The sequence below is a fragment of the Pogoniulus pusillus genome, chromosome 4 (genome assembly GCF_015220805.1).
Source record: "Pogoniulus pusillus isolate bPogPus1 chromosome 4, bPogPus1.pri, whole genome shotgun sequence".
Lineage (NCBI taxonomy): Eukaryota > Metazoa > Chordata > Aves > Piciformes > Lybiidae > Pogoniulus > Pogoniulus pusillus.
The window spans coordinates 45649007-45670244 of record NC_087267.1 but is presented as its reverse complement, the minus strand read 5'-3'; the positions used below and the strand labels follow the sequence as shown (position 1 = coordinate 45670244).

General features: G+C 43.8%; 1 protein-coding gene across 4 annotated transcripts in view; it reads left to right on the top strand.

Moving 5' to 3' along the window:
• The first annotated feature begins 813 nt into the window (after window positions 1–813).
• Window positions 814–21238, top strand: part of CHCHD3 (coiled-coil-helix-coiled-coil-helix domain containing 3) — a 200602-nt gene continuing 180177 nt past the window's right edge. For 2 of the 4 annotated variants that reach the window (XM_064142738.1, XM_064142737.1), the window contains exons 1-2: window positions 817–1016; window positions 3687–3768. In XM_064142738.1, coding sequence (XP_063998808.1) covers window positions 843–1016; window positions 3687–3768 — 256 coding nt within the window. In that variant the 5' untranslated portion in view covers window positions 817–842. Of the gene's footprint in view, window positions 1017–3686; window positions 3769–21238 lie in introns of all 4 variants that reach the window. The other 2 variants (XM_064142736.1, XM_064142735.1) reach the window with 2 other exon arrangements.

The window sequence follows — 21238 nt, the reverse complement described above, 5'->3', positions numbered from 1 at the left end:
ATTGTGCCGATCCCGATGTAGGCCCTTACCCTTGGCCTTATTGAATGTCATGGGTTTGGCCAGGGCCCACCTCTCCAGCCTGTCCAGGTCCCTCTGGACGGCATCCCTGCCCTCTAGCTGTGCCACACAGCTTGGTGTCATCGTAGACTTGCTGAGGGCCAAGCGCAGCCCTGCTTTAATCTCAGAGAGACAGGCAGAGCAGCAGCAGAGGACCCAAACTCCTCTTCAGCCTGTTCGGGTCCCTCTGGACGGCATCCCTGCCCTCTAGCTGTGCCACACAGCTTGGTGTCGTCGCAAACTTGCTGAGGGCCAAGCGCAGCCCTGCTTTAATCTCAGAGAGGCAGGCAGAGCAGCAGCAGAGGACCCAAACTCCAGCCTGTTCGGGTCCCTCTGGACGGCATCCCTGCGCTCTAGCTGTGCCACACAGCTTGGTGTTGTCGCAAACTTGCTGAGGGCCAAGCGCAGCCCTGCTTTAACCTCAGAGAGACAGGCAGAGCAGCAGCAGAGGACCCGAACTGCGCTGAGGGCAGAGCCGCGGCACGGGAGGGCCCCACGGGCCGTGCCGGACGCCGCCGCCCGCACTCATGCCCCGGCTCAGGCCAGGGACGGCCGGAACCGGCTGCCGCTCGCGCCCTTCCCGCCTCCGGCGCTGAGGCTCACGGGAGGTGTAGTCCGCGCTCGGCCCAAGTTGAACCTGGGAAAGTTTCCGCTCCCTCTCCGGGCGTCCCACGGCGCCGCAGCAGGTGCGCGCCGTTCCCATGGCTACGGCCCAGCAGCCAATCGGAGCCAGGGTTCTACGGACGAGGGTCGGGGCAGAGCGAGCGGCGGGCCAATGAAAGGCGATGTTGTTGCGCGGCTCGCTGGCAGCGGGGACGGTGAGTCTCCTTGGGGCTGTCCCTGCCCGCGGCCTGCTTGCTGTGCGCCGGGCGAAGATGGGCGGCGGCGGGAGCAGCACCCGGAGGGTCACCTTCGAGGCGGATGAGAATGAGAACATCACGGTGGTGAAGGGCGTGAGGGTGAGCGCGGTCCTTCTCCGGGCTTGGGGTTCTCGCCGCGGTGCTCGGGGCCCGGCTTGCCCCGCGCTGCCCTGAGGGCAGCCCCGCTCAGTCTGGGCCCTCTCTTGTTTTAATGTGCCTCGGCACTGTTGGCTTCTGCCGTTGCGGTTCTGTCCCCACTGCCGGTGCGACCACGACCCCTTTCCCTGCCCCCCTCCACTTTTTTAGGGGCCTGGCGAGAGCCATGTTGCTCGGTGTGCAGTGTGGAGGCGACTGAGGTGGCGGGGGGCACACGGTGACTAGGGAGCTGCCCCCAGCCAGCTTGCCAGAGACGGATGACAGAAGAGAGTAGGAGAGCTGTGTGACTGGCAGAACTTCTTCTGTTTTACTCTGACCTTTGCATCTGAAAACTCTTTTCTGGATTACAGTTTTTGTGACCTACCCAACTAATATACCTGCAGAAACAGTCTCATTCTTTCTCTTTTTATGGCAGGCTGTTGCCCATAATGTAGACCGAGAGGCTTTTATTAATGCTTATCACTATTTAAAGGGCAGGGGGCAAGAGAATGCAGCCGAACTTTTTACTGGTGCCCAGCAACAGGGCAAGGGACAACGGCCACAGACTGGAGTACAGGAAATCCCATCTGAACATGAGGAAAAAACTTTCCTGTAAGGGTGGAACAGACTATCCAGAGACATTGTGGAGTCTCCTCAGGAAATATTCCAAACTCATCTGGACACACTCCTGTGTGAGCTACTGTGGGTGACCTTGCTTTAATAAGGGAGTTGTGACTGGATGCTTCCTGCACTGTTCTGTGAGATATTATCTTATAATTTGTGAACAAAAGACACGTTGAGAGATCTTGTAGCTTAGAGATGTTTCAGGGAAGATGCAGTGGTTCATATAGGAAGGATAATAACACATTGTATAGGGTTAACACTCCAGGGGGAGTAACCCTGAACCTGACCCTAGGGATCTTGACCCCTCCCCAGGTTTATACCTTTTGTATTTTGCTATTTTCCCTTCCCTGTCCTTTGTAAACTTCCCTACCTCCAATACCTTTCTAAGTTATTGTTAAACTTTTCCTTTTAACCTCCAAATCGAGTGAGATTGATTTGTTCAGGTGTGTTTACCTCTCTCTCTCCCTATATCTAGTACCCTTCATTTGGGAAAGAAGGGGAAGAGGGGAGGACACTTTACAAATTGTTATTGGGTCTCTCAAATTTATTTGAGTCTCTGGGAATTTGAATTAGAACCCAAGACACTTATATTTTAGTTTTTATTACTCCTTGTAGGGAGGAGTGTTGTGGAATGATCCACGACAGCAATTGGTTCCTCTTTTGGCATGCCAAAGTTTTTCAGTGCTGGTCATTTAATGATCTCATCCAAGTAGGTGACAGTAATCTTAAGTGTACACAGCAGACTACATTTTCACTAAATTATTCTTAAATACTGGGAAGGACTATTGGAATTTTATTCAAGTATGGTGGATCCTGAAATATTGTGGATAAAACCTAAATTATACTCTGGTGTGATGGTTTGAGTGTTACCTGCCCCCCCCCCTGCCCCTCAACACTTAAGAAAATCACCTAGACTAGACTCAGCTAATCTGGAAATTGAATGAAGCTTTATATTTACAGCTTAGCACAATATACAAACAGATATTTACAACATACACAAGTAGACACAGAAATATACAAGTTAAATAGGAATAGAGAAATACAGCAGCCCTCCCAGAAACCTGAATCCCCAGGAGAGGCTCTAAACCACCCTTCCACCTTCTTCCCACCTGTCTGCCTTACCCAAGACTTTGCCTTTCACTTCAAGGTAGTTTGGAGAGTTGTCCAGGGGTGTTAGGAAGCAGAAAGATTGGTTACACAGATGGCAGATTAGAGAGACAGAAGTGCAGCCCCAAAGCCAGAGAGCAAACTCTGGGTTATCTGTGTTTGTGTTCTTGTTCTTAGCCATCTCAGCAAGCCTATGAGTGAAGTAGACATTCCCATTGTTTCCTTTTCACAGCCTATCATCTAATTCTTCTCATCAAAATATCCTAGCTAGGCTCAAACTAGCACATGTAGGTATTAGGAAAATGGGTATTCAGTAAATAGATGATGTTAGATAATTTGACATGCCAAAATGGGGGTAATTGAGGAAGGTAAAAAGGCTGACTAATGACAAGGAATATGTCTGAAGATCTTTTGTTCTTTGTTCCCTGTAGCTTTTTATTGGTCATATCAGTTTCTTGTGTCCTATAAGAGCCCAAATAATCTTGTTCAGCCAAATAGGAGATGAATGCTCACCTAATGAAACAGGGGAAATGAGTTTATTTTCCACTGTGGATATAGTTTTAGCAGCTATTGTGTCTTAGTTTGGAACACTGTTCTTTTTTTAGAAGTTTTTCTTCACTTTTGGGAAGAAAAAGAAGGGTATAAAGAAGAATGTGTCAGGGATGTTTTAGATGGTCATAGTAAAAATTTCTTTGTGGAAAGATTGTTTAGCTGCTCATGGCAGTGGTGGGGTTCCCCATTCCTGAAGGGTTTCAAAGCGGTGTAGATGTAGTGCTGAGAGACACGGTTTGGGAGTGATTTGGCAGTGCTAGGTTAATGTGATGATGTTAAAAGGTCTCTTCCAACCGAAGTGATTCTGTGGTTCTGCTCAGTCTGACTCTGGATTGGGGGGTTATTTTTCAGCTGTCGGACAGTGTCATTGATCGTATGAAGGAACCTTCTTCAGCCAGTGGAAGATCACAGCACCGATCAGCATCTGGTGCAGGTATGCTCATGCCTCTTTGGTTTTCATGTGAGGAAGAAAATGAAATGTGCCTTGCAGAATGTTTCAGTGAGTTCATTGCCATTTTGTAGACATTATTTTGTGATACCAACTTTATTTGCTCAGCTCCTTTTGAATAAAGTAGTTTGTAGGCTTTCAGAGGAGGTGAATTACTCTGTTTGCTTCTGACTGCAGGAAAACATTGCAGCAGATATTAATTACATGTGATTTTCTGTGGTATAAATAATTTTTGGAGACTTTAAAAGCAAGCATTAATTCAAAATGTGTGAAGTTCTCAAGTGAAAATTCTTAACATTCTTAACCGGCACTGAATTTCAGTGTAGTGAGTTTGTGTTTAAATATACTTACACATGGAACAGTGGAAATAAATCACAGTTAACATAAAATGTCTCAAAATAGTGGCTTTCTTAGTTCTTTATATTGCATCTGTGAGGCCTGTTTCAGTGCTTGAGACACTTTGTGCCAGGCAGCCTATACTCTGGTGCGAAACTCTATCACAGGGAACGTGATGTGACTACTGGAGTGAAAATAAAAGGATTGGTGTGTGTGATTTGTTTGTGGAATAAGTGAAACTTGTAAGGTAAGCCTGGATGTTGGCTACCTTGACTTGAGTAAGGCTTTGGACATTGTCTCTTATGACATCCGTTTAGGGAAGTTTAGGAAGTGTGGATTAGATGGGTGGACGTGAACTGGCTCAACGGCAGAGCATAGAGAGTTGTCATCAGTGGTGCAACATCCGTCAGAGGGCTGTATCTCATGGTGTTCTCTAGGGGTCAGAACTGTGTCCCATCTTGTTAATACCTTCATCAGCGCCCTGGATGAAGGGACAAGAGTGGAGCCTCAGCAAGTTTTCTGGTGATACAAAACTGAGAGCAGTGACGGACACATCATCAGGCTGTACTATCATTAAGCAAGACTTAGACAGGCTGGAGAGTCGGGTGGAGAGGAACTTCCAAGAACAAGGAAGGTGTAGGGTTAATGAATCCAAGAAGTTAAACAAGGACAGGTGTAGGGTTGATGAATTGCTTAACTATTTTAGTGTTAAGAACTGGTGGGTTTTGGTCGAGTGCTTTTACGTCCCCAGGAAATTATAATGCGGTATACCTCAGTTGCCACAATAAGTTGTACTTAAGAAGAGGAGTTTGTACTTAAGTACATGTTGCCAGACCAGCCATTGTTTGTTTTTTGTGATTTTTTTTCCCAAATGAAGAATTGTAAACTACTGAATTTCTTTGCTGTTTATTTGTAGCTACATCTAGCTCTTCAGGATCTGCATTAGGCCAATGAGGTGTCATTGCAGGAAGGGCCCTTGCTTCAAAGCCAGATCGTTCAATACTGAACTAATCTCAGGTGGCTGCAGGGAGTGGATCCCATATCTTGGGGTCTTCCTTCAGTGCTAGTGTTTGTTTTCTTGGTCAAGTCTCTTGCACTGAGAATGAGACGTTTCTCCAGGAAGTTCCTCCTGTCCTGTTCATCACTCTGGTGATAGCTACTTGGTTTTTTTGACAGAGTGGATCAGTCACTAGAAATTTCCAAGAATGGGGATGTTTGCAGGCTGACTCTGGCTTTTGGATTACCATCTGAGACAGTTTGTTAGCTCACATTTATATCTTTATATTCTAGACAAATAACACATTTCTACGACAATAAAGATGTCTAGAGGGAGAAACATTAGAGCTATTAAAAGCAACTCTTTCTTTAAAATTGAGTCTTTGAGAGCTTTTGGTGGAGGAATAATGGATTAGATTACAAGAAGGAGTATGTATCTTGTTGCCTGCCAATATATGATGAATTTATTGACTTCAGTTTGGGGTTGGAAAATGAAATTACATACACTTACAATGAAATCTGACATCTAAATAGTATGTCTTAAAGCATCCTGGCTTGCTTGGATCACTCTCTGACTTCTGAGTAATATTAAATGCTGTAAAATATTTAACAAGCATAAAATCTTTAAAGTATGTCTGTAATTCCTAAAGCAATATTGATGGAAAGTAAATTAGACAGACAGTGAGTACTTTCTTTTTGGGTCTTCTGGAGTGTGTCATGCTTACAGCTTGAGTCTTAACAGACAAAGGGAATGGTTTAATTTGTTTTAGCTTAGTAGATAGCCGAAAAAAATATTAGTCTGTTATGGGGAGCTTATGCCTCTCAGACATATTTTTTTTCTTTATTTTTTCTTTTTCCAATGCAGAAACAGATTGCACTGAGGATAGAGGAGTTCTGGGTTTGTTTTTCAGTGTATTAATTGTTATTAGGATCACAGAATCAACCAGGTTGGAAGAGACCCCCAAGATCATCCAGTCCAACCTAGCACCCAGCCCTAGCCAGTCAACTAGACCAGTATCACAGTATTATTAGGATTGGCATTGGAAGAGACCTCACAGATCATCAAGTCCAACCCTTTACCACAGAGCTCAAGGCTGGACCATGGCACCAAGTGCCATGACCAATCTTGCCTTGAACAGCCCCAGGGACAGCGACTCCACCACCTCCCCAGGCAGCCCATTCCAATGGCAATCACTCTCTCTGTGAAGAACTTCCTCCTATCATCCAGCCTAGACGTCCCCTGCCACAACTTGAGACTGTCTCTACTTGTTCTTCTGTTGGTTCCCTGGTGGAAGAGCCCAACCCCACCTGGCTACAGCCTCCCTTCAGGGAGCTGCGGACAGCAATGAGCTCTGCACACGCCCAGCTCCCTCAGCCTGTTCTCACAGGGCTGTGTTCCAGGCCCTTCACCAGCTTTGTCTCCCTTCTCTGGACACATTCCAGTACCTCAACATCTCTCTTGAATTGAGGAGGCCAGAATTTAGGAAAACAAATCAGTAAAGGAGCCCTGTCCCAAATATGTATTATGTAGGTGTGTGTGATCAAACAAGAACTGTGATGGCCTAATCAGAAATCAGGTTAGACCTTATGTGTTCCTGGTGGAGGAAAAAAATAGCCTTACTCATTTGTATGGAATGGTGCTTTGTGGTGGTGTGCTCTGTGTTGGTGTGTCTCTCTTGGTGGAATTTCAATGGCCCAGGGTATCTTTGCACAGTATACTAAGTCAAACAGGAATGAGCATTTCAAGAGTTAGATTGTAGCTGGAGATCAGGTGGAGGTCTGCTTCTGTCAGGTAACAAGTGACAGGGTTAGAGAAAACAGCCTCCTTCAGGGAGTTGTAGGCAGCCAAAAGGTCTCCTTTCAGCTTCCTTTTCTCCAGACTGAACAACCCCAGTTCCCTCAGCTGCTCCTCACAGGACCTGTTCTCTGTTTCCAGTGGATGCAGATGTATTTGTGAGAAATACTGATGAATTGTGATGGGGTTTATTGTTTGAAAATCTTGGAAGCCTCTAGCATAGCTGTCATGGCAAGAATACATTCCAAAGAATCTGTCAGTTGAGTTGAGTAAGATTCATCCTACCCCTCCTGATGAGGGAGGCAGATAGATGATGTAATACATAGACATGTAGAGGAAGGGCAGCTTCGTCCGAAGTTTCTGGCAGCCATACAAGAGCCTGCTCTGGGTATGTATTTTTTGACTTGTGATCTAAATTTGAGTATGCTTATCTGTGATGCTGCAGTGCTCCTGCTCTTGTGTCACTTCCTATATTGCTACTTGTTGTCACTGAGTTTCATGGTGATAACTTTATTTTCAGTGATATATATTGATGTTCTTTGCATTGAGGGTTCACTATTGATGGAAGTATTTTATTATCAAAAGGTGAAACGTCTTGTAACTCGCCAGTCTGCTAAAGATGCCAAGCTTTTAATGCTGTCACTGTAACAGCAGATCTTTAGTTGTGCCTGACATTCATGTCACTGGATTGCAGGAGTATCAGGAAGGTGGAATTAAGTATGGAAGATGAAGCAAGTGCTGCATAAATTGAAGTTCTCACTGTCTGCAAGGTGTTCTCTGAGCTGTTTGAAATGTCCTTTTAAAATGATGCTGGAATTAGAAGGAAAACTGAGCAAATAATTCAATTTCTACATCTGTTTTCTGTACATTTTTTTCTTTTAATTCATAGTCATTTGGAATGTTAGGGCACTTAATGTGCTTAATTTGTTCCATGTCCACAAAGTGCAGTATGAACCTCATCAGAAAGATAGTGCATAATTAACAGAGGGTTCAGTAGATGTGATGAGAATGTTTAAGAAGACTAAAAGCCCTAATATAATTGAAGACTGGGATTGTTGAATATGGAGGAGGAAGATAATTGTATGAGGAACATCTAGAACTTCAGGAATGCTGATGTTGCTCATGAAATTAAAATTTTGAAGCCTGAGCACAAAGCCTGGATGTGCCTGAGACACTCTCTTGTACTGTATTCCTAACATATGTCCAATTCAAAAGTTGGGTTTTGATTGTTCTCTTGTTGAAGATATTGGCATGACTGCACCCCTGCGCTGCCCACTTCAGTTACATTTTGAGTGCAGAGATGTCCTATGTCAGATGTAGAGTGACCAAAGCTAGAACAGACATGGTCAGTGGTGACCTAAACCATCCAGAAATATCCCACAAGTGTTTTGTGCCATCTTAGCTCCCTTAGTGGACTTTGAGGATCCAGACAAGAGAAACAGGAGCACACACAGGAACTCCAGTGTTGCGTTGCCATCATAGAACCAGCCAGGTTGGGAGAGACCTCCAAGCTCATCCAGTCCAACCTGTGTCCCTTTCTTCTGTTGCTGCTTGTCTGGAAGAAGAGACCTCCCCCCACCTGCCTGCAACCTCCCACCATCATCTTGGAAAGTGCTGGTGGTATTGGAAGGGAGCAAGCCTGATCGTGCAATTAGAGGAACTGAAGAGGATAGAAATGGCTCAAATTATCTACAATGTATGATAGATATTTTTGGGGTTGAAAAGTACCTTTCAAGGTCATCCAGTCCAACCTCCCTGCAGTCAGCAGGGACATCTGCAGGTAGAGCAGGTTGCTCTTGGCCCTGTCCAACCCTATCTGGAACGTTTCCAGTGATGAGGTTTCTACTTTCTGCCGTTGCTTGACCTCTTGAAAAATAATTTCCTTACATGTAGTTTAAATCTTTTCTCTTTTAGCTGCAAAACATCACTCCTTGTCCTGTGTCAACAATCTTCATTGCAGAACCCATTAAGATCTGAAGGGCTGTATTAAGGTCTCCCAAGGGCCTTCTTTTCTCCAGGCTTTACAATCTCAACTCTCTCAGCCTGGTCTTAGAGTAGGGCACTTGCAGCCTCTGAATTATTGTTGTAGCCTTCCCCACCTCTGCTCCCACAGGTCCATGTCTCTGCTGTACTGAGGACTCCAGAGCTGGACTCAGCACAACATATGGGGGTCTCAACAGAGCAGAGGGGCAGAATCCTCTCCCTCCATCTGCTGCCCAAGCTGCTGGGGATGCAGGAAATAGCCTCTAAGAGCATGATGCTGGCTTATATCTTCAGGAGAGTGGTGTGAGGTGAAATAATCTTCAAGTTCTTGCAGTTTAGAATTAAACAGAACTTTCACAGGTAATTGGGTGATAGTAGCTACAAGCCAAACCAACCAGCCTCCTGACATGCCTTATGAATATGTCAGTATAGTTGTGGGCTCTGTGTGAAACACTCTTAATTATGCTCTGAGGAGCGATGTGTGTGTCAGTATTAACCTGAAGTTTTGATTTAAGTTTGATTGTGCAGTTGGAAGGACAGGCCAAATGTAGATGAGATCTCACTGTCCTTTTTTCTCATTGAAATGAAATGTTCATGTTCAACTTGGTATGAAAAAAGTAGTCTCTGTGTGGGAGGTGTTCAAGGCTGCAACTGTAAGTAATTGATTCTACCTCTCCTTCTGCTCCTGGTATTGCTTTCCTTATTGTTAATCCATGTTGTAAAAGGAACTAAACAATAATTCTGAGGTTTACAAGGGTTTTGCAAGAGGTTTTAGGGTTTGGGTTGTGCGGTGTGATGAGGATCAGGGAGAAAGCCAGTGCATCACATCGACATTGCCAAATATTGAGGGCATGTTTGATTTATTCAGGGGTTCTCATTTTATGACTCTTCTTGAAGGAAGAGCACTGTGTTACTCGGTCCTGTGCTACTCATAGGTCTCAGGCTGAGGTAGACTCATTGTGAAGACAGTCAGCTGCTGTTAGTTTTTCTCTTACTAATGTTGTTCTGCGTGTGGCATTTTGCAGATAGGGAGAATTTATCTTTCAGTGGGCATTCATTTAGAAGTGTCATTTTTGATCTATATATTTCTAGAGCCAGGTAATTCTTATGTACCACATACTGTGTGCTCTTTGGTGTCATGTGGGTTTGTTGAAATGAAATTTCATGCTCTTCTGCTTAAGGCTGTGTGTGTTCAGAGTTAACTGAGTGCAGATGTTTGCTCAAAGTCTTTCAGGGCAGTTGTGTGGTACACATGAAACATCCTTTGTCATAGCTACTGTAACAAGCGTATTGAAAGTAATTGAATACACAGTCTCAGCGTGGTGGTGGTGGTTGGAAGGGATCTTTGGTGATCATCTAGTTCAATCTTTCTGCTAAAGAAGGGTCACCCATAGCAGGTTGCCCGGGATCACAATGTGCTGGTGGATTTGGGAAGTCCCCAGAGGAGGACTATCAACAACTCGCTGGGCAGCCCTGTTCAGTGTTCTGTCACCTTCACGGGAAACATTTTTCCTTCTGTTCAGAGGGAAATTCGTGGGTTTCAGTTAATATCCATTGCCCCTTGATTTATTACAGGGCACCACTGAAAAGAGTCTGGCCCTGCCTTTTTAACTCCCATCCTTTAGATATTGATGAGTGTTGAGAAGATGCCCTTTGTCTGATCTTCTCCAGGCTAAACAGCCCTAGGTCTCTCAGCCTTTCCTCATCACAGAAATGCTCCAAACCTTGTAGCCTCTGGTGTACTCCAGAAGTTCCCTCTTTCTTTTGAAATGAAGAAGCCAGAACTGGATACAATATTCCAGTTGTGGCCTCATGAGGGCAGAGTAGGGGGGGGGGGAAAGCATCTTGAACATGCTGGTCACACTGCTCAGAATGCACCATGGGGACCCTTGACCTTCTTGACCATGAGGGCACACTGCTGACTCAGGGTGAGCTTGTTGTCTACCAGCACTCTGTGATGCTTCTCTGTGGAGCTATTTCAGCAGTTCAGCCCCTAGTCTGTGCTGGTGCAAGGGGTTATTCCTTCCAAGGTGCAGGACTATACCTTTGGATTTGTTGAGCTTCATTATTTCCCTTCTGCCCAAATCTTGAAGATGGCTACGGTTCCAACTTGACTCATCTGTTTTCTGATGCACAAAATTTGTGCATGCTGAAACATTTATTTTCTGCTAACTTCTGGATGACTATGTTGAAATTCAACTGTCAGTGGCTGCAATATGACTTATTAATTTCTATTGCTGCACTGAACTTAATTAGGAAAGGTGGGGAAACTGTCTCAAACCCAAAACCTGGGAAAAGGAGATTGTGTAGAGTTCATGGAGCCCTTTCCAAAACAGTGTGGAGGAATGAGTTTTTAGGAGTGTTGGGAATGATAAGACTTTTAGTGCTGTAGAACTGCTTGTTCTTGACATATTGGAACATAAGCCATGGGTTCAGAATGTGTAAAGGGGAAAAGTACTGAGTTAAGTAAATAGAGGGTCGAAATGACCTTAAGAATGTTGCAGCAGACAGTTACATGGAATATGAGCCTGTGGTTTTGTTAACCTTTGCTTATCTAGTTGCTAACCTACGAGGTCTGTCTTAATGAGGTATGTACTCAGGTCTGCCTTAATGACCAATTAGGATTTAGCATCATCTTCTAAGTTGTATGTTAAGGTATATAAACAAGTGCTGAAAGTACAATAAATGGAACTTAGCTTGCATCAAGCTGCTCCCTGTCTCTTGGTCACAGCGTAGGAGTAAATGGTTCTGTGTTTCTGTATGGATTTGATGCTGCTTCCTCTTATGAGTTGTGAGCATGGAGTAGTTTGTTGTCATATCCTAGCAGTTTTAGATCTTGAAGCACAGCAGCCAAAGCCAAACCATGGGCTGCATTTCTGAAAACGCAGCCCAAGTTTATCAAATGTTTGAAGTTGAGTAATAGAATCATAGAGTGGTTTAGGTTGGAATGGACCTCAAAGATCATCCAGTTCCAACCCTCTGTCATAGGCAGGGACACCTCCCACCAGAACAGGTTGCTCAAGGCCTCATCCAACCTGGCCTTGAACACCTCCAGGGAGGGAGCAGCCACAACCTCCCTGGGCAACCTGTGCCAGTGTCTCACCACCCTCACTGCAAAGATCCCTTTCCTAATATCTAGTTTGAATCTCCCCTTTCCAGTTTAAACCCATTACCCCTTGCCCTGTCATTACAAGACCTTGTTAATAGTCCCTCCCCTGCCTTCCTGTAGGTCCCCTTCAGATACTGAAAGGACTTCTCCAAGCCTTCTCTTTTCCAGGCTGTAGAGCCCCAACTCTTGTAGCCTGTCCTCATAGCAGAGCTGCTCCAGCCCTCTCATCATCTTTGAGTCCTGGGAAAACAGCATGGATTGGAGTTTTGTAGTTTGAAGGGAATTTTGATGTTAATGTCCTCAGTGTCAGAATTAAATTAGACTATATGGCAGCACATTTTTTTTCCTGTGTTTTGTTTGTTATTTATAGGAAATCATCTTGTGGGAGAAGTGCCTCTTTGGGGCACATTTGTTACAGATCATATTAGTAATGTCCTGTCGATGTTCTTGCAGAAACCAGAGATCACTAACGCTCAACTTCTTGGTTTGTGTAGTGTTAAATGTGCCAAAAATTGCCAGTATTAGTCACTGTTCCATTTAATATTTGCTCTGAAATTTCAGCCTTTGACTTCCAGTCTGTGCTGTGTGTGGACTCCAGAATAAATTACAGTTACTTCTCCATTGTCCTTCACAGACCTTCCTGGGATTATAGGTCAAACAGACCAGATAGCTGGCTAAGATAAAAGGGTTTGTGATTAAAAGGATAGTTAGAATGAGACATTTGGAGTAGTTTGATTTTTGGTATCTTAAAGGATAAAATCAAAACTATTGATAAATTTAATGAAAGAAAACCAATGACTACATTACAAGTGTTTGCTTTCACCTTGGTCTTGAGAGCATTATGCAAGCAAGATGTGTTTCTACTATGCACCATCCACTCTGGTTTTATAGTAAACCATTCTTACTGAAATAACCTCTTTACTGAATGCAGTGACCAAGAAAATGAAGTGAGGGACTGCTTTAAAGAGAGAATGTACCCTAATATTTCTACATGAATCCTCTAATGAACCAGTAAGGGATCATTGTGCAGACCAGGGAGACCTCAAGTAGTAAAACCTTGTGGGTTTAACAGTGAATGCCACTTTTCTGTCTGTCATGATTTCTCAAAACCAGTTTGGTCAGCACCTTCCCTGTGCTCTGGTGAGACATTACCTGTAGTGCTGGATTCAGCTCTGAAGTCCTCAGCTGAGGAAACATATGGACCTCTTGGTGCTGGGCCATAGGAGGCCAAAAAACAGATCCAAGGGCTGGATCACCCCTTCTGTGAGGGCAGGCTGGGAGAGGTGAGGTTGTTTAGGAGGAAGTTCTTCACAGAGAGAGTGATTTGCTATTGGAATGGGCTGCCTAGGGAGGTGGTGGAGTCACTGTCCCTGGAGGTGTTAAAGAAAAACCTGGCTGAGGCACTTAGTGCCACTGTCTAGATGACTGGCTAGGGCTGGGTGCTAGGTTGGAGTGGATGATCTTGGAGGTCTCTTCCAATCTGAATTATTCTATGATTCATCCTGGAGAAGGGAAAGCTCTGGGAAGACCTTGTGGCCTTACAGTTCTTAAAGGAGCCTCTAAGAAAGATGGGGTAGGATTCTTGATGGGGTCTGTTGTGACAGGAGAAGGGGTGATGGTTTTAAGCTAAAGAGGAGAGCTACAGACTAGATACAAGAAGAAACATTTTTACGCTGAGGGTGGTGAAACACTGGCCTAGAGAGGTGCTTGATCTCCCATCCTTGAAACTATTCCAGAACAGCTTAATTTGGGCTCTGAGCATCTTCATCTAGTTGCAGATGTCCCTGCTGACCGTGAGGCTTTGGACTCAAAATGGCACCAGGGCAGATTTAGATTGGACGTTTGGAAGAAGCTCTTCATGGAAAGAGTGATCACCTGCTGGAATGGGCTGCCTGGGGAGGTGGTGGGAATCACCATTCCTGGAAGTGTGTAAGAGGAGGTTGGATAAGGCACTTAGTGCTATGGCCTAGATAAATAGAAAGGTCAGGTGATAGGTTGGACTCTGATCCTAGAGGTCTTTTCCAACCTGGCTAATTCTGTGATTCTATGAAATGACATTTAAAGGTTTCGTCCAACCCAAAACACTTTGTGATTTTTATGGTTTTATGATTTACTGGTTAGAGAATCTTTGTTGTGGTATTAAAGAATGCTTTAAATGTGAAGTTTAATGCCTTAAGATGAAAAGAAAAGCTTTGTTTTTTTTCATCTTCAGGCTTCATTGAAGTGTACTAAAGCTCTTCATCACTTGTCAGATCAGGCGGGTTAAGTATATTGTCTGGTGCTGCTTCCTGAAAGCTTTGTATGAGTTGTTTTTTACTTAAACAGGAGGTAACCACTTAGACATGTCTTTTCTTCTGCCTCAGGGGAACTATGTGCAGCTTCAGCTACTGCTGCAATTCCTTTTTCTTAGACTGTTCTGCATGTTTAGTGAACTCCTCAATTTTCAGTGATCTCATGTTGAGGTGTATTACTAAACTTTTGGGGAGCGCCAGGCTGATAGTTGCAGGTTTCTGAGAGTACTGCCTGGTTATTGAAGTCTAAATTTAAAAACAGAGAAAATACAATTTCTTCCTTTTGCTTGCAAGGTTACTTGTCTGCCTCTGACAATGCTTCATGAAGCCAGTTTGTCATTTTTAGCTTCATTAACTGTTTGATTTCACCTAATGCTACTCATCTGAAAAATGAGCATCAAAGCTAAGTCAGTTGTTTGGGCTAGGGGTAAAATATGTTAGTTCATCTTATTGTGTGTGTTTCTCCTTAACCTTTGGAGTGGACTTATTGCTAATCAGAAACCTACAGAAACTGATTTTTGGAGAAGCAGCACAGGACATCACAAATAGAATCACAGAATCAACCAGGTTGGAAAAGACCCCCAAGATCATCCAGTCCAACCTATCATCCAGTCCTATCCAGTCACCTAAACCATGGAACTATCACTAAGTTTAACTGAGGTCCAGTATATTTGTGTGTGTGTGGAAGAGATTGCAGAACACATGGGCTGCTTTCAGTCACAGTTGTTTGCAGAGGACAGAATCTTTTACTCAAAGAAAAAATGAATTAATGTATTTCTGAACTAACAAGCAGCATCTCTGCTTACATTCAATTTACCCAATCTCCTTAGCACTTTAGTTCTTGCCTGCTAAAACAGCTGCTTTCTTCCTTCCTGCACCTATTACTAAATTGTAGAATGGTTTGGGTAGGAAGGGATCTTAAAAATCACTGAGCTTGAGCCCTTTAATATGAGCACAGACACCTCCCATTAATCTTTTTTTAGTGGTGCGCAGTGGTAGGACAAGAGCTAATTGGCCCAAACTTGAGCATGAGATGTTTCATCTAATTGTGAGGAAAGACTTTTTTACTTTGAGATTGGTAGAGCACTGGACCAGGCTGCTCAGAGAGGTAGTGGAGTCTCTACCTCTGGCTGTGGTTAAGGAGGAGATGATATTTAATCACAACAGAACAGCTGTTAAAGGTCTACTTATTTATTACTGCTGGACTCTTTGAACTTAATTTCAGGTGCAATGATTGCTTTCAGACTGTGTGGAATTCCAGTGACCATGTCATCAATAAGTAAAATGGCAACTTGATTTGGAGATGCTTACACTGTTTTTTTCCTGAATATTCAACTTTTACTGTAAAATTTTTAGTCCCTTAAGACTTAGTGCTAAATTGTTAGATTGCTTTAAATCTAGTGTGCAAGATGGACATCTTGATTGATCTTTCCATGCAACTCTATCCACTGAGAAATCTGGTTAATGGGATCAGCAGATATATTGATGAGTCTTATCTTTGGGTGAAACCCTTTTTTTGTGTGTTGTTTTGTTTTCTTTAACCTTTACCTGTAAAGACAGACTTTAACTGTTTGTTTATTAATTTCTGTGTATTCTGGCATCTGTTGTGGAAAGTTAATAGGCCTAAAACACGTCCTGGCTTGCCCCATTCTTCTGCTGATGGGAGAAGCAAGGGCAGAAAGAAAGCAAAGGCTTGGGCCATGATATCCCCTCTCCAAGTGATGAACTGGTACCCACAGTTGTTTATGCACTTTTGAGTGTCTTGCCTGAATAAGGGTGAGCAAACCCTGGTTTCGCCTAATATGGTCAGTTTTGCACATGCCGTTTTGATTGGTGAATCTCAGGGGCCAAAGGAGCCACTACGCATGGGCAAATAATAGAAATGGATCGAAGTTGCTAGCAGTTGAGCTGCTTCTGCCTCACTGGGCTGCCTCAGTCTGAGTTGCTCTGCTCTGCCTCTTGCTCTGCTCTGCCTCTTGCTCTGCTCTGCCTCTCTGCTCTTGGACAATGTGTTCTGCTCTGCCTTGCTCTTCAGACCAGACCACCTTAGCCCTGATGTTTTGGGCTTGAGCTATCTGGAAACTTAAGTGCCTCAAGTTTCCCAGGAGAAGGCACTGAGTGCCTCACAACGTGGCAAGAAGTGCCACTGACATTGTGCTCTCTGCACGTCTACAGGAGATCCTGCCTACACCTCCATGCCAGGCAGAACAGGGATCAGGTTGGAGATCATCTGCCTCTTTCTCAGCACCCTGCCAGAGCCCAGTAAGATCTAGAAGCCCTCTCAACAGCTATCAAGATGCCAAGCAGTTTCAACACTGCCACAAAGGAGCCAGGGACTATCTTGTAATTGCTACTCCATCTTTGTGAGTAGCACAGATGTTCCCTAGGGCTCCAGGCTGCCTTTTATTTGTAAAGTGAGGCGAAATAATTTTATGGCTAATCATTTCCAATGTTCTGATTCTCCTAAACTAATAAGCTGCCCATAAGCATCCTTGTGAAGATTTTCCTGAATGAATTAGAACCCAAAGTTAACTAACTTGTATATAGTTGTGGGCAAGGCTTTCTAGAAGTAAAAATAACTACACATTTTATAGTTTCTGCCTTTAATTGCCACAACTAAATGAGCATCCTACAGAATTTGAAAGGTTTTCTTGGGAAGAGAGAAGATAAAACCAAAGTTATTAATCAGTGTTACCTGAATTAGTCAGAGAGGTTGGTTTTTCAAGGGTAATTAATTGCAAGTTCTCTGAAAACTTGCAAATAGATTGTGACTGGCCATCTTTGTGGGCCTGGTCCAATTCTTCCATGTCCTTGTGCTGAGGACTGCAGAACAGGACCCAGCACTGCAGGCAGGGCCTCAACAGAGCAGAAGAGCAGAATTCCCTCCTTCAACCTTCTGCCCACACTACTGGGAATGAGTCCAGAATATGTTTGGCTTCTGGGTTATGGGCACACATTCCTGGCTCATGCTTTGCTTCTTGTCAACCAGCATCCTCAAGGACTGCTCTCTAAGAAGCAAGGTTACCATTAATCTAATTGCTCATGGGAGAGAGAATACTGTGGTTTTAACAGAGGATTTTGATTTGCTTTTGGAGTTGTGAGTATACAATTGTCTTTGGAAATAGTGTAAGCATTGGTGAAGGGGCTGAGTGTCGAGTGCTGATGAAGCAGAAGCAGCAACATGATGCTTTAGCCTCCAGCAAATACCACTGTCTTGTCACTCGTTGTGTTGGTTTGCTCTCCCCCTCTTTCTCCTGATTCATTATTCAGACTGATTTGCTGTGAAGTGGTAGAGTCTCTGTCTCTGAAGGAATTTAAAAGACATGCTGATGTGGTGGTGAGGGACGTGGTTTAGTGGTGACCTGTCAGTGCTGGATTAGCAGGTGGACATGATGATCTTAAGGGTCTCTTCTAACTGAAATGGTTCTGTGATTCTGTGACAGGACAGGCTCTACTATATCCTTTGGTGTGAACAGTATGTGGGTGTGAGTGTAACACCAATTTTCCATGTAGATTGTAAAGTTCAGTGACTAGAAACATTTTTTTTGCAAACGTTTTGAGTGAAAGAAAATGAGAAAGGTTATTCCTTATGTGTGGACAAGCATTTGTACTTTGTATGGAACACATAAGATCAGAGGATAACATTATTCTTTATTACTTACCCATGCAGCTCATCCTGTTCAGTCACTCATTAGGAGTGTTCACATTTTTAGGTCCAAGGCCTGTTTATTATGCTTGAAACCCCATTTACATAAAAGCAGGACCCCCTGCCCCACAAATAGTCTGCACATGAACATTTGACAATAAAATTCAATGCCTAAAGATACTCTGTGCCTGTGCTCCCACCAATGGAAAGGTGTATGAAGTCCTACACAGAGCTTTCTGATTCAGAGTGATGAGCAGCTTTGTGAATCATCTTATTCCTGGCCGAAGTGGCTGCAATCCAGAGCTGTAATTGGGTGAAATTGACTTTTTAGTGCTGCTGATAGTGTGCAATCACAGCTGGAGAACCTTCTTTAAAGATGATGGTAGCAGATGGACTGAAAATCAAAATGTGCTATTTATGTAGCCTGGACAGTACGGACAGTCCCATTTGGGAGTTCTGGCCTCTGCAACAGCAGTTAGTAATTCATTACAATTAGTAGTGACTTCTAAAAGTAAAACTTAAGGGATGTTTTAGTTTATAAACACTTTTACCTAGAGATGCTGTGTAGAACCACTGTCCTCTGTAGTGGTGGTAGATGTTAGTTGAAATCCAGACTTAAAACATGATTTTATCCAAGAAAATACAAGGAATACCACCAAATTTCCCTGTAGCCAGATAAAAGAGTTTAACAATGAACTTATGGACCATAAACACCAGGAAATGAACAATTGAAACTGTCCTAAAAGAACACTGGCATATTTAATCTTGTTGAAAGCAGGGTCATAAAATCTTTCCTATCATTGCTTACAATAGGATTATTTTTTTTAATGCTGTATTACACAAACCTGCTTTTATCCATTTCATTCATCAAGAAAAGCCTTAGTGTATGCAGAGTACTAGCACAGACAACTGAAATTTCAAATTTCTCAACTATTTGGTTAATTCAAGAGTGTTCTGCCAGTGATAGTCCAGTAAAGATATGTGATGCTTCTGTTTTTATCATTAGTAATTACTTAAAATGAAGAGGACAGCAAAAATACTTACAGTGAAATAGCTGCTGATTTAATTCCATTGTTAGACTTTACTATGCAGGTGGATTGGAAGGATGAGTTAGTGACAATCAGGGAAGAGGGCAGAATCATAGAATCCTGTTGGTTGGAAAAGATCTTTGGACCATCAAGTCCAGCTGTTACCTAATTCTACCAAGTCTGGTACTAAACCATGTCCCTCAGCACCACACATTATCTTTGAAATATCTTCAGGGATGGGAATTAAACCATCTCCCTGGGGAGATTGTTCCAGTGTTTGACAACCATGTCTGAGAAGAAGCTGTTCCTAATATCCAACATAAATCTCCCCTGGTGCAACTTGAGGCCATTTTTATTTGTCTCTTCTCCCAGACAACCAGCAATAGAGCAAGGGGACACAGTCTCAAGTTGTGCTGGGAGAAGTATAGGCTGGATGTTAGGAGGAAGTTCTTCACAGCGAGAGTGATTGGCATTGGAATGGGCTGCTCAGGGAGGTGGTGGAGGCACCGTCCCTGGAGGTGTTCAAGCAAAGACTAGATGAGGCACTTGGTGCCATGCTCTGGTTGACTGGATAGGGCTGGGTGCTAGGTTGGACTGGATGATCTTGGAGGTCTCTTCCCACCTGGTTGATTCTGACTACTATGAAGAAGAAACCGCTCCTCACCTTACTCCAGCTTCCTTTCAGGGAGCTGTAAAGAGCCAGAAGGTCTCCCCTCAGTCTCCTTTTTCTTTCCAGGCTAGGAAAGCTGATAACCCCCTCAGCTGCTCTTCCTAAGACCTGTTCTTCAGACCTTTTAGCAGCTTCATTGTGCGTCTTTGGACATGAACCAGCACTTCAGTGTCCTTCTGGGAATGAGGGATTCAAAGCTGAACTCAGAATTTTGAGATACAACCTCACCAGCCCTGAGTGCAGGGGAAGAAGGTTTGACTGAAATGATTGACAACACTGCAAGATCATTGAAAACAATAAGTTGCAGTGGAACTCCATATAGTGCTGGAGCTGGTATGGATGGAATTCATGGGGAAAACAAACTATGCACACTTCATGTTAACCGGTTTCTTACTGCAGTCTGCTTATTGCTGGTGAACGGCTTGCTTGATTAGTTCATAGAAGGGTTTAGGTTGGAAGGGACCTCAAGGATCATCCAGTTCCAACCCTCTGCCATAGGCAGGGACACCTCCCACCAGAACAGGTCACTCAAGGCCTCATCCAGCCTGGCCTTGAACACCTCCAGGGAGGGAGCAGCCACAACCTCCCTGGGCAAACTGTGCCAGTGTCTCACCACCCTCACTGTAAAGATCCCTTTCCTGACATCTAGTTTGAATGTACCCTCTGCCAGTTTAAACCCATTACCCCTTGTCCTGTCATTACAAGACCTTGTTAATAGTCCCTCTCCTGCCTTCCTGTAGGTCCTCTTCAGATACTGGAAGACCACTGTAAGGTTTCCTTGAAGCCTGCTGTTCTCCAGGCTGAAAAGCCCCAACTCTTGTAGCCTGTCCTCATAGGAGAGGTGTTCCAGCACTTTGAGCATCTTTGTGGACCTCCTCTGGATTTACTCTAGCAGTTCCATGTCCTTCTTGTGTTGGGGCCTGCAGAACTGCAGACAGTTGTCACATTTCAAGATGTATTGTCCCATGCAGTGCTTTCTGGTATCTGTTACCTGTTAGATCTAACTAAGGCCTCCAAGATAAGATGGTCCTTCTCTGTCAAGTGCTTGGGGTTTTTTTTGGTAATGAATTTCCAGTTTCTGGAAGGAAATTCTTGACAGATTTTTGAATCTTCTCTGTACTGCACTGAGACTTTAATAACTTTTTTTTTTTTCCTGAATAAACATGAAGTCTTGATAGAAGACTGAGACAAACACACAATCTTGTATTTGTGACAAGAACCTCTATCTCTTGTGCCACCACGATTGTTGTTACTTGCTGCCTGCACTCGAGACTGACATTGGGAGCTTAGCATGAACAGGAGAGGACTTTCTGTCTTGGGTGATCTGAAAACCAGACTGAGTTTTGCATAATGATTTTGAGGTGAAAGAGCTCACACACTCTTGAGCTATGTGTTGCTGCAAGACCTGGCTCTGCAGTGTGCAGAAGGAATGGTCTTGTCCTACGCAGAGCTTTGTTCATGTGTCTGTGCTTCTTGACTCCTACCACAGTATTCTCTTGGGCTCCATTTTTCCTTTATGCATTGGTTAAAAGCTCTCATTTTTTCCTTTATGCATTGGTTAAAAGCTCTCATTTGAAGTTTTAGCCTCAAGATTTTGTATT